At 47.2% G+C, this 13,328-nt stretch overlaps 1 protein-coding gene across 1 annotated transcript in view; it reads right to left on the reverse strand.

The window, feature by feature from the left end:
• Nucleotides 1-268: 268 nt before the first annotated feature.
• LOC309552712 (E3 ubiquitin/ISG15 ligase TRIM25-like) overlaps nucleotides 269-13,328 on the reverse strand; it is a gene marked incomplete at both ends in the record, with an annotated part of 26,263 nt that continues 13,203 nt past the window's right edge. The window contains one exon of the mRNA XM_082253637.1: nucleotides 269-462. Within this exon, the coding sequence (XP_082109763.1) occupies nucleotides 269-462 (194 nt within the window). The remainder of the gene's footprint in view (nucleotides 463-13,328) is intronic.

Below are 13,328 nucleotides of genomic sequence, written 5' to 3' on the forward strand. Positions count from 1 at the left end.
CCGCATCCACCTTCTGGCCCAAAAGGGCCTGCTGTGGAGATTTGGTCAGGTTAACTCGCGTTAAGGTGTAAACGAAGTTATACACCCTAAACCAAAAACGTTGCACCTTGGGGCATTGCCACCAAACGTGGAACATGGTACCCTTCTGACCGCAACCTCGAAAACACAGAGGAGATGCTCCCGGAACAAAAGATGCAATCCTAGCCGGCACCATGTTCCAGCGTAGCAGTACCTTATAATTAGCTTCTATGATTGAGGTGTTAATCAATCACCTGGAGGCCTCCTGAGCCATGACATGCCAGTCCGCCAAGTCAAAAGTGTCTTGGACATCAGTTTCCCAGCGGTCCATATAAGGAAGTTTAACAGGCAAGTCAGATAACACATTATAAATCATGGAGATATAACCCTGCATCTTATCATATTTGCGGCACAAATATTCCATAGACGTCATTGTTGTCAGATCTGAGAGACGAAACAGTGAACGCAAATAGTGTTCAATTTGAGTGTATCTGAAATATTCAGACTGAAGCAAGGTGTATTTGTCTACCAGCTGCTGTCGTTTGAGGATACCCCTATGATCACAGAAGTCCGCTATGCGGATCAGACCCTTGTTCGTCCACCATTGAAAAGATCTGGGGGAGAGACCCGGGGGGAACCCGCTATTATCGAGAATGGGGGCCATGGGAGTATGTGGAGACCGAAAGGCATGCGTTCTGGACAGCTGATCCCAGATGGCTAGAGAGTGGGATAAGGCTGGGCAGAGAACAGGAGGGCATTCTTTGGGTGGCAACCACATAATATGGGAGACCTCCCGATCTGATACTGAACTGGCTTCCAATCTCATCCAAGCCGTAGGGGACTGGTGAGAATGATATTGGGCCAATTGGGCCATTTGCGCCGCATAATAATATTTCATCAGGTTCGGCACCCCCAGCCCACCCCTGTATTTAGGAGTATAGAGTGTTTTCTTGTTCACCCTAGATCTCTTGTTCCCCCAGATGAATGAAAGAACATGGCCTTGAAACTTTAGCACGTCAGTCCCCCGCAAAGCAACTGGCAGCATTCTAAATAAGTACAGCACCCTCGGGAGGACATTCATTTTGACAGAATGCAATCTACCAAACCATGAGGGGGGATACAACGACCACCTTCCCATTTCCTCCTTCAACCGGGCAAACAAGGGCGGATAGTTCTTGGCGTACAAAGTATGCAGGGTTGGAGTTAAATTAATACCCAAATAAGGTAGTGAGTCTAACTGCCATGTCAATTTAAATGAGTGTTGTAGCGTTACCACCGTCCCCTCTTCCAGAGAGATATTCAATGCCTGCGACTTAGCCTGGTTTACGTGCAACCCCGAGACTTGTGAGAAAGTGTCTAACAAAGCAAACAAATTGGGCAAAGTTGTGAGAGGAGAGGAAACCACGGCCAAAAGATTGTCCGCAAAGAGGACGCACTTATGTTCGGAGCCCCCACAAACCAACCCCCAGATGTCCGGCGAGGCACGAATTTTGAGCGCAAGCGGTTCCAGCGCCAAAACAAAAAGGAGAGGGGACAGGGGGCAGCCCTGACGGGTGCCCCTCCTTATCGGGATAGGCCCTGAGGAGTATCCCTTCAGCCTAAGTGTCGCCTTGGGTGTACTGTACAGAGCACGTAGCAAGGTAAGAAAGGGGGAACCGAAGCTGAAGCGAGACAGTACATCGAAAAGGTAATCCCACGAGAGGTAATCAAAAGCTTTATGGATATCTAACGAAAGAAGCATACCCCTACGAGAGCCGCCCCCGTCCCAGTCCGACTGAATAGCTGAGATAATGTCCAGGACCCGCCTAGTCTGATCCGAGGTCTGGCGACCTGGGACAAAACCAGCCTGGTAAGGGTGTACATAGGTGGCCAGGAAAGAGCCAAGTCTGGTGGCCATGACCTTAGCCAAAATCTTCAGGTCAGAGTTGATTAAGGAAATCGGGCGATAATTATCACGTGCTATGGTCCTTCCCTGGCTTAGGAAGGACATGTATGTATGCCATATTTTCCGGAGGTGGAAGGGGTTCGCCTGACCGAAGTGCATTAAAAAAAGGCACAGAGGTGAGGGGATAGGGTTTCCTGAAATTGCGAAAATACACACCCGAAAAACCGTCAGGCCCAGGGGCCTTGGAGGGATGCAAGCCCTTAATAGCCTGCGTCACTTCCGCTTCCGTGATTGCCCGTCCATCAGTGCAATATAAGATTGTGACAACGATGGCAAATCAAGCTCCGCAAAAAAGGCGTCCGCCAGACTCCGATCGTAAGCAGCAGGCTCTCGATATATTTTAGTGTAAAACCTAGTGAACTCAGACGTGAGTAGGTCAGGATTACGAGAAAGCACCCCAGTCCGCAGTCGCAACCGGGTCAGGGCAGACGTAAAGGGACAGGGGGCCAATTTCCGTGCCAAAAGCATGGTCGGTTTGTCTCCCATGGTATAATATCAATGGCGGGACCATCGAAGACATTTCTCAGCTTGGGTCGTGAGGCTCAGATTCAGTGCCAGTCTAGCAGCGTCTATCTTATCTCTAATGTCCACCTGGGGGCGCGCCTTCTGTTCCTGGAGTAAAGCTGTGTGGTCTAATCTTTTAAGTCCACAGAGCGTTTATCATTCAGGATGGGTAATGTGGTTCTCAATTTTCAAAGAGCCCCCCCACGCAGTCCTATCCCTACAATTAGACAAGATGATTGTAAGTAATGTATTAGCTTAGGCGTCGCAATTAGCCAAACAGGAAGTGATCAGAAATTCCTGCAAATATATGGAAGTCCTTGGGGACCCCCAGGTCACCATAACTAGTTTCCCTATTGGAAGATTTACCCCATTTCTGTAGAATTTACAAACTCATTATATACTCCTGGAGTAAAAATCTAATAACATGTAGTGGAGATGGGAAGTAAGGGAGTGCACAGTGCAGAGAACTGGTCTGGGGAGGCTGATATTTTACACAGTGCTAAGCACTGCTACCTTGCTGGGAGGAGAAACACTCACCACGTGGTTTGCAGCGTATTTTTCCAGAACTTCCAGGCATCAGGCAGACAGAGGCAGTGTTGCCAACCGCCAGTTAATTTACGGGCAGCCCATAAATTTCAGCCCATTTTTGGGCAATCCGTAAATGTCCGTTATGGGCAGAGACGGCTGTTGTCTGACAGTGCAACTGCGAATGTGCCGTTCTGAAGCCTGCCGGGCTCGGGAAAGCTCATACACGCTTGCCCATTTTCCGCTAGGCGTGAGTATGCATAGTGAAGTAACGGCGCCACCTGGTTCAATTTTTCATTGGAAGGGACACAGTCTCGGCTGCAACGCCTTGCCACAGCAGAGGAGGACACTGATGTGAGGCAGGTAATATAAAGGGGGGCAGAGGAGGAAATTAGTATGGGGGTGAAGGGGCAGAGGAGGACACTGATGTGGAGAAGTAATATGAAGGGGGACAGAGGATAACACTACTGTGAGGGGGTGAGAGTGGGTAGAGAAGGACACTACTTTAGTGGAGGGTGAAGGGTCAGAGGAGGACTGTAGGGGAGTGTGAAGGTGGGCAGAGGAGGACACTGATATAGGTGGATGAAGGGGAGCAGAAGAGCACACTACTGTGAGGGGGCAAATAAGGACAGTGCTGTGGGGGGTATATGAAAGTGGGCAGAGGAGGACTCTTCTGTGTGAGGGTGAAGGAAGGAGGCAGAGGAGGACACTACTGTGTGAGGCAATGTTGCCAACCGCCCATTAATTTATGGGCAGCCTGTAAATTTCAGTCCATTTTCGGGCTGCTCTTAAAAAATATGCAGCCTCTAAACATCTCTTGTACCATGTCTGCATCCAGTAACCATTTCCTGTATTATGTCCACAGCCTCTGACCATCTCTTGTACTTTGTCCAAAGCCTCGGACCATCTCCTGTACCGTGGCTGCAGCTTTTGACCACCTTTTGTACCATGTCCACAGCCTCTGACCACCTCCTGTATCAGAAGTCCATTGAGAAATTGTGTTTATACTATATACCTTTTAACTTTTTGTAAAACAGAAATAGATTCTATTTTTAAAGATATACATTAATGTGTGGTGCCAATAAAGTCCAATTTCTTTCTCCTCCACAAAAACCTCCTGTATCATGTCTGCATCCTCTGACCACCTCCTGTATCATGTCCGCAGCCTTTGACCACCTCTTATTTTAAGTCTGCAGCCTCTAACCACCTCCTATATCATAAGTCCATTGAGAAATTGTGTTTATATTATATACCTTTTAACTTTTTGCAAAACGGAAATAAAATTCTATATTTTAATATATACCTTAGTGTGTGGTGCCAATAAAGTCCAATTTCTTTCTCCTCCACAAATACCTCCAGTATCATGTCCCTAGCCTCTAACTATCTCTTGTATCATGTCCGCAATCTCTCATCATCACTTATCTATCATGTCTGCAGTCTCTGAGAGGGAGTCTGGAGAGGAGTCAAGAGTGGGAGTGCCCCAGGCATGGGAGAAGTCATACATGTGTGGACTGTGGAGAGGAGACTTTAGGAAAAAACCAGAGCCGCCAAGCTGAAGTGTGACTGAGCCCTGCACAGTGCACCTGAGAAAAGGTCAGTAACAGTGCCGCCAGGCCAGTCTGAGGGGGGGGGGGGGGTCACTGATGTAAGGGGGAGTTAATACAATAATTTAAGGGGGCACTGAAACCCCTCCCCCCCTTACCTTAGTGTATTCACTCTGCGGAAGGTGGTCTCTGATCACCAGAGTCCCCCCCAACATCAGAGTTCCTGGCATCCCCCTTTACCGCAGATTCTGCAGGATTCCCCCTTACAGTGCAAGTGGGAACTCTGCAGACAGTGATGTAAAGGGGAACGCTGATGTAAAGGGGAACGCAGTGGACTCTGATATAAGGTGGTCTCTGGTCACCACAGTCCCCCTTACGTTAGAGTTCCCCCCTAGATAATGATCTGCAGCATTCCCCTGTGACTCACTCAGACTGTCAGGATGGAGCTGGAACTATACAGGAAACATCGGCTCTGTTCTGACAGCCGTAGGTTCCCCACCCCTGATCTACAGCAATACAGAGTGGGTACCTCTATGACTAAGCCCCAGGGGTGGGGTAAAATGCATTAGGGGGCATGTCATGTCTTATCATCAAGATGGCCTGGTATGGATTCTTTCGGGACCCCATACATTTTTTTGATTGTTTTTTTCTATGTGAGGACCTCCTACGCCATATTTTTTTTAAGTCTATTTGGCACGAAATTGCACCAAAGTAGCACAGGACGTTTCCCCAAAGTCGTATCACACCTGCACTGTATTGCTAGGAACAGACACCACTGGAAACATTATTATTTCCATTGTCATGCGATACTGTGCGACTCAAATTGCATCAGAAATAACACTAGGGTGAACCAGGCCTAAGTTTAGGGGTTGGTAGGGCAGGTAGTGAGGAGTTTTTTTAGGCAGAAAATGCAATAAGGTAAAAAATAGTTAGACTTTAGTATTACTTTAATAACTCTCCGCTCAATGGGAAGAGTGAAGCAATACATCTCAGGGTACTGACACTTTGTTACTAATTAGTTTAAAAGAGAAGTATGGGTTTTGCTTTTTTTTTTTTTTAATGATCATACTTAAATAGGTGGATGCAGCATCGGTCCAATGCGGCATCTGTCTCCCCCCCCCCCCCCACACACACTTCTAACATTGAGAACCATGCAAACAAACACTGCAGATCGCTCAGTACTCACAGCTTCCTGAGCGAAGAGCTGGTGACTGTCTGCTCTGCCCCCGCTCGCTCACTGGAGTGCTGGGCTGTGGAGGGGGCGGGAGGGGCCAGATCAGGTTCTCAGTGGCTCGCTGAAAGGCTGAGTCGGGTGCTGGTCCAGGCATGTGGGTGGATCCCAACTCCGTTGTCGAGATCTTGCCGGAGCCTGGAACAGCTCTGTGACATCAGTAGACAACGGACTTCAGCCCACCATCTGCTGAAAACGGGAGACAGTAGTGCAAAATGAACTGCACTCCTGTGATTCAAAGGAGAAGTACAGCCAAACAAGCTTTGGCTGTACTTCTCCTTTAATTTTATGACTAACTCTTATGGCAATTACTAATTCTGATAAAATGAAAAAAAAATTTAACTTTTTTGAAACAATGTTCCAACCTTTAGCCGTGTTAAAGAGGAGCTCCAGTCTCGCCCCAATACAATAAAATAAAGCAGCTACAAATACTGTAGCTGTTGACTTTATATTAGGACACTTACCTGTCCAGGGATCCCGCAATTTCGACATTCTTCAATCGGCTTCAATTGGCTGGAATTGCTCATAAAAACCAGGGGGACATGTGACAGGGCATCTTTGGCAGGAAGCAGGGTCCCAGGAGGAGGCTGACGGCTGGTCTCTCCTCCTGTTGCATGAGGAAAGTGGTCTTAGGCAGTCGGCCTAGTGAACCTGGTGTGGAGCTGAGCTGCAGAGGATCCAGAGTGCTGATGGTGGAGCTGCTGGCAGAGTCTTCTGGAAAAACAGTGCCCGTGAGTACCACGGGACTTTCCAAAGGGTCTGCCCAGGAAGGGGGACCACTCCAATGAAGTCAGAGGACCAAGGGGTCAGCTCACAGAGAGTGTCAGATTAAAGGGGGTGCCATATAGAACCCTGAAGAGTAGGGACAAAGGGGGTGCCGAGAGCTATTCATAGTACAGTACAGTTCATCTAATTCTTCTTCACTTAGTGGCAAGGTATCTGTCAAAACAAGGTACCCACTACCCCAAAAAAGTGCCAAATATGGCAGTGGAGAGGAGGAAGGTTGCAAACAAGCAGAGCTTCCCCTTTTAAGAGGAGCTCCACTTTAAGATAAAACATTTCCTTTTATTTAAACGGAATACAAATATTTTAAATAACCTTAAAATATTAAAACCCTGAGAATAATGCCTTTTGTATCAACAAACATATAATAACATGTGCTTTATTCTATCAGAAACTTTTTGCAATTGTCCATCTTGTACAAATGTGTCCTTGCAGTGAAGATCCATCCATTCCAGACATATGATAACATATCACTCCAGGCTATGTTGTTGTACGTGTCATATAAGAAGTGCAAACAGGAAATGTGTGATCCCACCTTGGACCACTTGTGCTAGATTCCAGATCCACGTGTCAGTCAAACAGTCCATCTCTGGCTAAGCCAGCTTGTCAGTGTGTCCCTCCTCTTAAAATGTCTGCCATTTACAGTGATGCCATAAGTTTAAAGTGGAACTAAGCCCTCCTTTTTTTTTACAGCCAAGGAAGCTGCTATCTTAACCTGGCCATAGATAGGTTTTGTTTGTTTTTTCGTTCAGCCAGCCACAAAAGTTTCCCAACATACCTGTTTGACAAAAGTTGAACTAACAATCTACTTCTGACAAACAGAAATGTAGACACATAAATCGAAATTTGAGCTGGTCCCTGCTGAATCAGCTGAATTTCAATCTACCTATAGCCAGCTTTAGCCTCTGTTTGATCTACAGTTGCCATGGTGCTGCACATGTGGTCAGTTATGACAACAGACATTTGATGGCTTGACAGATCAGTTGAGAGCACAGGCAACTGTGGCATTTGTCATTCACTGCATGCTTTGACTTTAACTGATTTGGGAAACAGGTAATCAAAGGGTTTAGTTTGGCTTTAAGCTGACCATACATGGAATGATTTTCAACTGGTTCTCCGTTGTAGTGCTTACCCCTGAAGGAGACCCTGGATGTATTGGAAGTAAAGGCATGTCACCAGCACATCAAGGATTCCTCAAAATGGGTCCAAAGCTGTATTTTCATGGTCACATGGTACACACAACACAACATTTCGGAGCCACACCAAGCTCCTTCATCAGGAAAGTGATTTGCCTGACAAAAGAGCCTTGCGTGGCTCCAAAATGTTGCCTTGTGCTTAGCATGTGACCACGAAAATAAAGCTTTGGACCCATTTTGAGAAATTCTTGGTGTGCTGGTGACATTTCTTCACTTGGATTGTCTACGGTTCTCAGTCTGTGGTCATTACAGGATTCAGCAATACTGAATAGCCATTTTTAGGAACGTGTGCCTGGGGAAAATTGTGTTTGGGCTCAATGCAGAGCCCATGACTCTCTAAATTGCACCATGCACCCTGACACACCAGAGTGGGTGGGAAATATTTATTGCAGATGTATATGCAATACCCTGGTAGTAAAAGGTATATGAAACAACAGCAAAGATAAAGCAAACAGTTAAACTATAGCAAGGAATATATTGCAAATAGGTGAAAGAAATATACTGTAAATAGCAATTAATTATGTGTAGAAATGAACTCCTCCTAAACCCAATACTTGGGTAAGCTGAAGTAAGGAGAGGTACACTATCCACCAACCTAACAGCTCAGCAGTCCTTACTGTACTCTTTTCTGATGGCCAGCTTGTTGGGGCCCAAATGTTATGTCTGAGCGCACAGGATAATGTCCATTTAGGCACTGTACATAGCACTGACTCTGCTCACTTTAAACAATGATAGTGGCACTGGCTCTGTGATACTCGCAGGTAATACTGTCTCTTCTTTATCGAAGTGTAGTGTGGATTTGGACAGTGGCCTATCACCAACTTCCTCTGTATATTGAGTGAAACACAGCTTGTCTGTGCCCACAGCATCTGTCCCCCTCGATCAAAACACAGAGAGTTTGTGCCCGCAGCGTCTCTCTCTCTTGATCAAAACCCAGAATTATGCTGTGGCCGCGATGATCTACAAGGCGGTGAGACGGGCGGACTACACCAAGCCGCTGGACAGGTCTCTGGAGCTGGGGGACGTGTGTATGCCGCTCGGCTTCCTGGAGTATGGATCTGACAAACTGTTCATGGGCAGGAGCGGCAATCTGTGTGCTGCCCTGGTCCTCCTGCTGTGGGGCACAGAAGGTAGCGGCACCCCTGACTGATGTGCGCTCTAGGCTGGCCTCTACCTTGCCTATAGGTAGCACTGGCCCTACCCACAGCGCCCATGCCCATTGATCAAGCTTACCTGACTCTCTCCAATGTCCCAAAATGTCTGTCACTGAGTCTGTCTGCAGGCCCAGATTTACATCTCAGAGCTTATAGGCAAAGAATTCTGAAGCGCCCCCCTCCCCCCCAAAAAAAAACAGTAAAACCGTCTTTTTTTTGTAGATTAAATTACTGCAACGGTTTAGGAAACACAATTTCAGTAAAAAACACACTAAAGTGAGTTTGTGGGCAAACAAATGCAACAAACTACCCACATTTTAATAAAATATAATAAAGGAGGTTGCACCGAGTAAATAGATACCCAACATGTCAAACTTTAAATTTGTGTGCCCCCGTGAAATGGCGACATATTTCAGTACCCTATATTTTCTGTAGGCAACACTTCAAAAGCCCTCTACGGGTCATCAGTTACTGGGAAGGTCTTGTGCTAGAATTATTGCTCTCACTCTGACGTGGATGACTATGTGTAACATGTGTATCGCAATCAACATTTTCACGTGTAGGCACCCCTGACACATCCGTTTACAGTCATATGTGCGTATATGTGGGGGTGGGAACCTATAAAATTTTGGAGGGGGTAAGATTTTATTTGCTTGAGTGTAACTATTTTTTTGCAAAAAATATATATATATTTTTTTTTTCTGCTTAACTTTTTCTTTCATCACATAGGGGTCAAAAAATCCCCTATGTCATGATTTTAGATGAAAGGTTTTCTTTAATGCTCTGGGCTCTATTGGATGTATTGCAATGTACATCCCTACCTTGCTATGCCAGCTGGGGAAAGTGACAGGGTGATCCAGAAGTAACATTATACATGTTGCTTTCTGGGTCACCAACAAGAATGGGAGGAGAGCAGACGTGTATCAAATGCTCTCCCTCCACCCGCCGGCATCCGCCATGTTAGTCCTGGGCCTGCTGATGGGCAAGCAAGGGGACGTGCGCCAAGGGGGGTTGCCGATACAGGGTGTGCGTGAAGTCTGCCTGTCAGTTTTACACGCACACCAGGCTGCTGGTGATTGTGTGTGAAACACCCTGCTGTCAGGTCAGTATGGCAACAGTATGAAAGCTTAAAACAAATGTAAATAAAGAACCTCATAATGACAAGCGCCCTTCTAGGATGGGTGCCTGTAGACACATGTCTACAGTGCCTAGTGGAAAATCCAGGCCCTGTCTGTCTCCCTCTCAGGTGAGCAATCTGTTAGATGCCTGATGTGTATTTAGTCTCTCTGAACAACCTCCACTTTCTTGTCCTAAGCCCAGGAAAAACAACAGACCTCTAGCCTCTGAGCCCCCAGTGCATCATGGGATCTGTAGTTTCCTCTTTCCAGCCTATCTAGGCAGCTCAGTCTGAGTGAGACTATACCTCTCACAATCCAAGCAGCCCACATCCTGTGTGTGCAGTGCTGGGACTCACCCTTCCTAGTACAATTCCTCTACTACTAAAATGTCCCCTCCTAGTACATATCTTTCCACCCCCCCCCCCCCTCCCTACACACTTCAAATCCCCCCTCCCAGCACAAATTCCCACCAAATTTCCCCTCTTAGAACAATACTTACCTACTTACCCCCTGCTGCCCCCCCAAACTCCCCCTTCCAACACAAATCCCCCCCCCAATATCCTTATGGCAGCCCCCCACCTCACAGTGCACAGGGCAGCCGCCCCTTCTGCCTGCCCCTTGTCCCGGCCCTGTGTGTGTGCATATCTATTCAGTAGAGGGTGGGCTTGACACTGGCTGCACAATTCTACAATAGCAGTCTTCTTCTATAAACACAAGCAAGTAAAGTAGCAGACAAAGTAAAATCACAGCTTCTCTTCTCCATCAGCTACTAATTGGGGCTACATAATAAACCAGCTGAAATTCACCCTCTCCTACTTGACATCCTACATTTGAAAAATTAAAGGGGCTATGCAGAATATTGGCGCAGAACAGTACCTGCATCCAATCAGATGCAGGCGCTGTTTAGGTATCTTGACAGTTGTTGGCAGTAGCTGCCAATAAAATTAGAAGTAGCAGGAGACTGTGTAGTGTGCATAGAGGAACCTGTATAGGCTAAATGGAAAAGATTTTGAGACTACCACCTCGCAGCACAACAGACTTGGCTGCGCTCTTCGAGATAAGGAAAAAATATTCTGTTGAATACATTGAGGGACCACCTAAACAGGAAACAGAATAGTCTATGATGAGATTTTAAGAACAGTTAATAAACGGTTACTTTTGTATGTACATTGTTGCAGCGAGCAGTCAGCTGTGTCTTCAGATCAGTGTCACCTTTATGCCCCGTGACAAACAGTCGCTGCTGGCACCCGCGTAAACTTGGCTTCACTATTCCTTATGTGTTTACTTACCATGTCAATCATGTGATGTCTTCCAGGATATATGTTCCCTATCAGCTCACAGTAGTTTAGGTTTCCCTCAGGGTTGCCACGTAGGAGTCATTCACTCCATACAGCATTTAACCACTTGCCTACTGGGCACTTATACCCCCTTCCTGCCCAGGCCAATTTTCAGTTGTCACGCTTTGAATGACAATTGCGCGGTCATGCTACACTGTACCCATATGACATTTTTATCATTTTTTTCACACAAATAGAGCTTTCTTTTGGTGGTATTTAATCACCTCTGGCTTTTTTATTTCTTACAAAAAAAAAGAAAAAAGACAGAAAATTTTTTAAAAAAAAAGTTTTTCTCCTTCACTGATGTGCGCTGATGAGGCGGCACTGATGGGCACTGATAGGCTGCACTGATGGGCACTGATGAGGTGGCACTTATGGGTAATGATGAGGTGGCACTTATGGGCACTGATGAGGTGGCACTGATGAGGAGGTACTAATATGCCGCACTGATGAGCACTGATAGGTGGCACTGCTGGGCACTGATAGGTGGCACTGCTGGGCACTGAGAGGCGGCACTGATGGGCACTGATGGGTGACACTGATGGGTGGCACTGATGGATACTGACGGGTGGCACTGATCAGCACTGATGGGCAGCACCATCAGTGCCCACACTCAGTGCCCATAGTGCTGCTAGTCAGTGCCCATCAGTGCCTAGATCAGCAGGCACTGATGGGCACTGACTGGCAGCACTATGGGCACTGATGGCGGGCACTGTGGGCAGTTGTGGCATTTTTTTCCCCTCTTCTGTAATCAGGGCACTGGTGATCAGTGCCCTGATTACATTCCTTTGTGTCCCCTTACCGGTGATCGGGCTCTCCTCTTCCTCACACTGCAGTCTCCGTGTGAGGAAGAGAGCTGGCGATGAGAGATGATCTCATATGTTTACATATGAGATCATCTCTCATTGCACGGTCCGATCACGTGGTAAATGGCCGCTGTGATTGGCCATTTACCACGATCTGTGATTGGCTGTGTCCAAGGGACACGGCCAACACAGATTTTCCCCGATGCGCGCTCGCGGGAGCGCGCCGGGAGCCTGTTACTGGGAGGCCGTTTAAAAACGGCCTCCCGGAAATTCGAGTCCGCGCTGTAGCCGTACTTCGGCTATAGCGCGGGCCGGAAGCGGATATTATTGTGTGTGTAGCACTACCCTCATAAGGGTCGCTGGTATTTTCCTGGGTCTTCCCTTGTTTCAGGCCCGCAGCCAAGCAAACAGTATTTCCCACAACCAGGTGCACAATTTCCACTCGTTACTCCAATGATCAGTCTAGGGGTTGTAGTGTTTTTTGTTGTTTTATGTAGGTTTAGGAAGTTGGATAGGAGAAGGGGGATAGTAGGATACTCAAATTGAACTTTTCACAATTGAGGACAGCTTACTCAGTAGAACTGTGAAGCAGACTGTACAGAATGGAGCAAAGTACCTTGCTAGTAGAGAGATTTGAGAGAAGCTTGCTTTTTAAGACACCAGCTGGTGTCCCCTTTAGCCTACACCCAGAAGCTGACTTTTAGTACCCAGAGGGGGATTCAGCAACACCAGTCTCCAGGATCCCTTTAGGGGTCTGTACTCACAAAGTCCTGGATGCAGGTCACCTTCCACCATGATACCAGACAGAATACATGGACATCCTCCCTCAGTCAGCTCTAAGTAACACCCTGGGTTTCAGCATTCATTGTTCAGGCCATCAGGTCGTCCACCTGAGGCTGCAGAGCAACCTGTGCTGGGGAGAGGCGACAGGCCCTCTCCCCAACTGGACCTTTCCTCTCTGGAGGAAGACCCAGACCCCATGTGCTCACTAAATATAAATACCAACACCCAGCATGCTCAGGGGCACCACTCCCTGTAATTGCCTGGGAGGGCATTCATATTCATGCTGCTGATCTGCATGGGTCACTCCTGTTCATCCAGAGCCTTCCAAAGCTGCCTGGATAGAGAGGAGCCAATCACAGTAAGATTAGCACTGTGAGTCACACA

This window comes from Pelophylax lessonae, assembly GCF_965119305.1.
Source record: "Pelophylax lessonae genome assembly, chromosome: 4".
NCBI classification, from domain to species: Eukaryota; Metazoa; Chordata; class Amphibia; order Anura; family Ranidae; genus Pelophylax; species Pelophylax lessonae.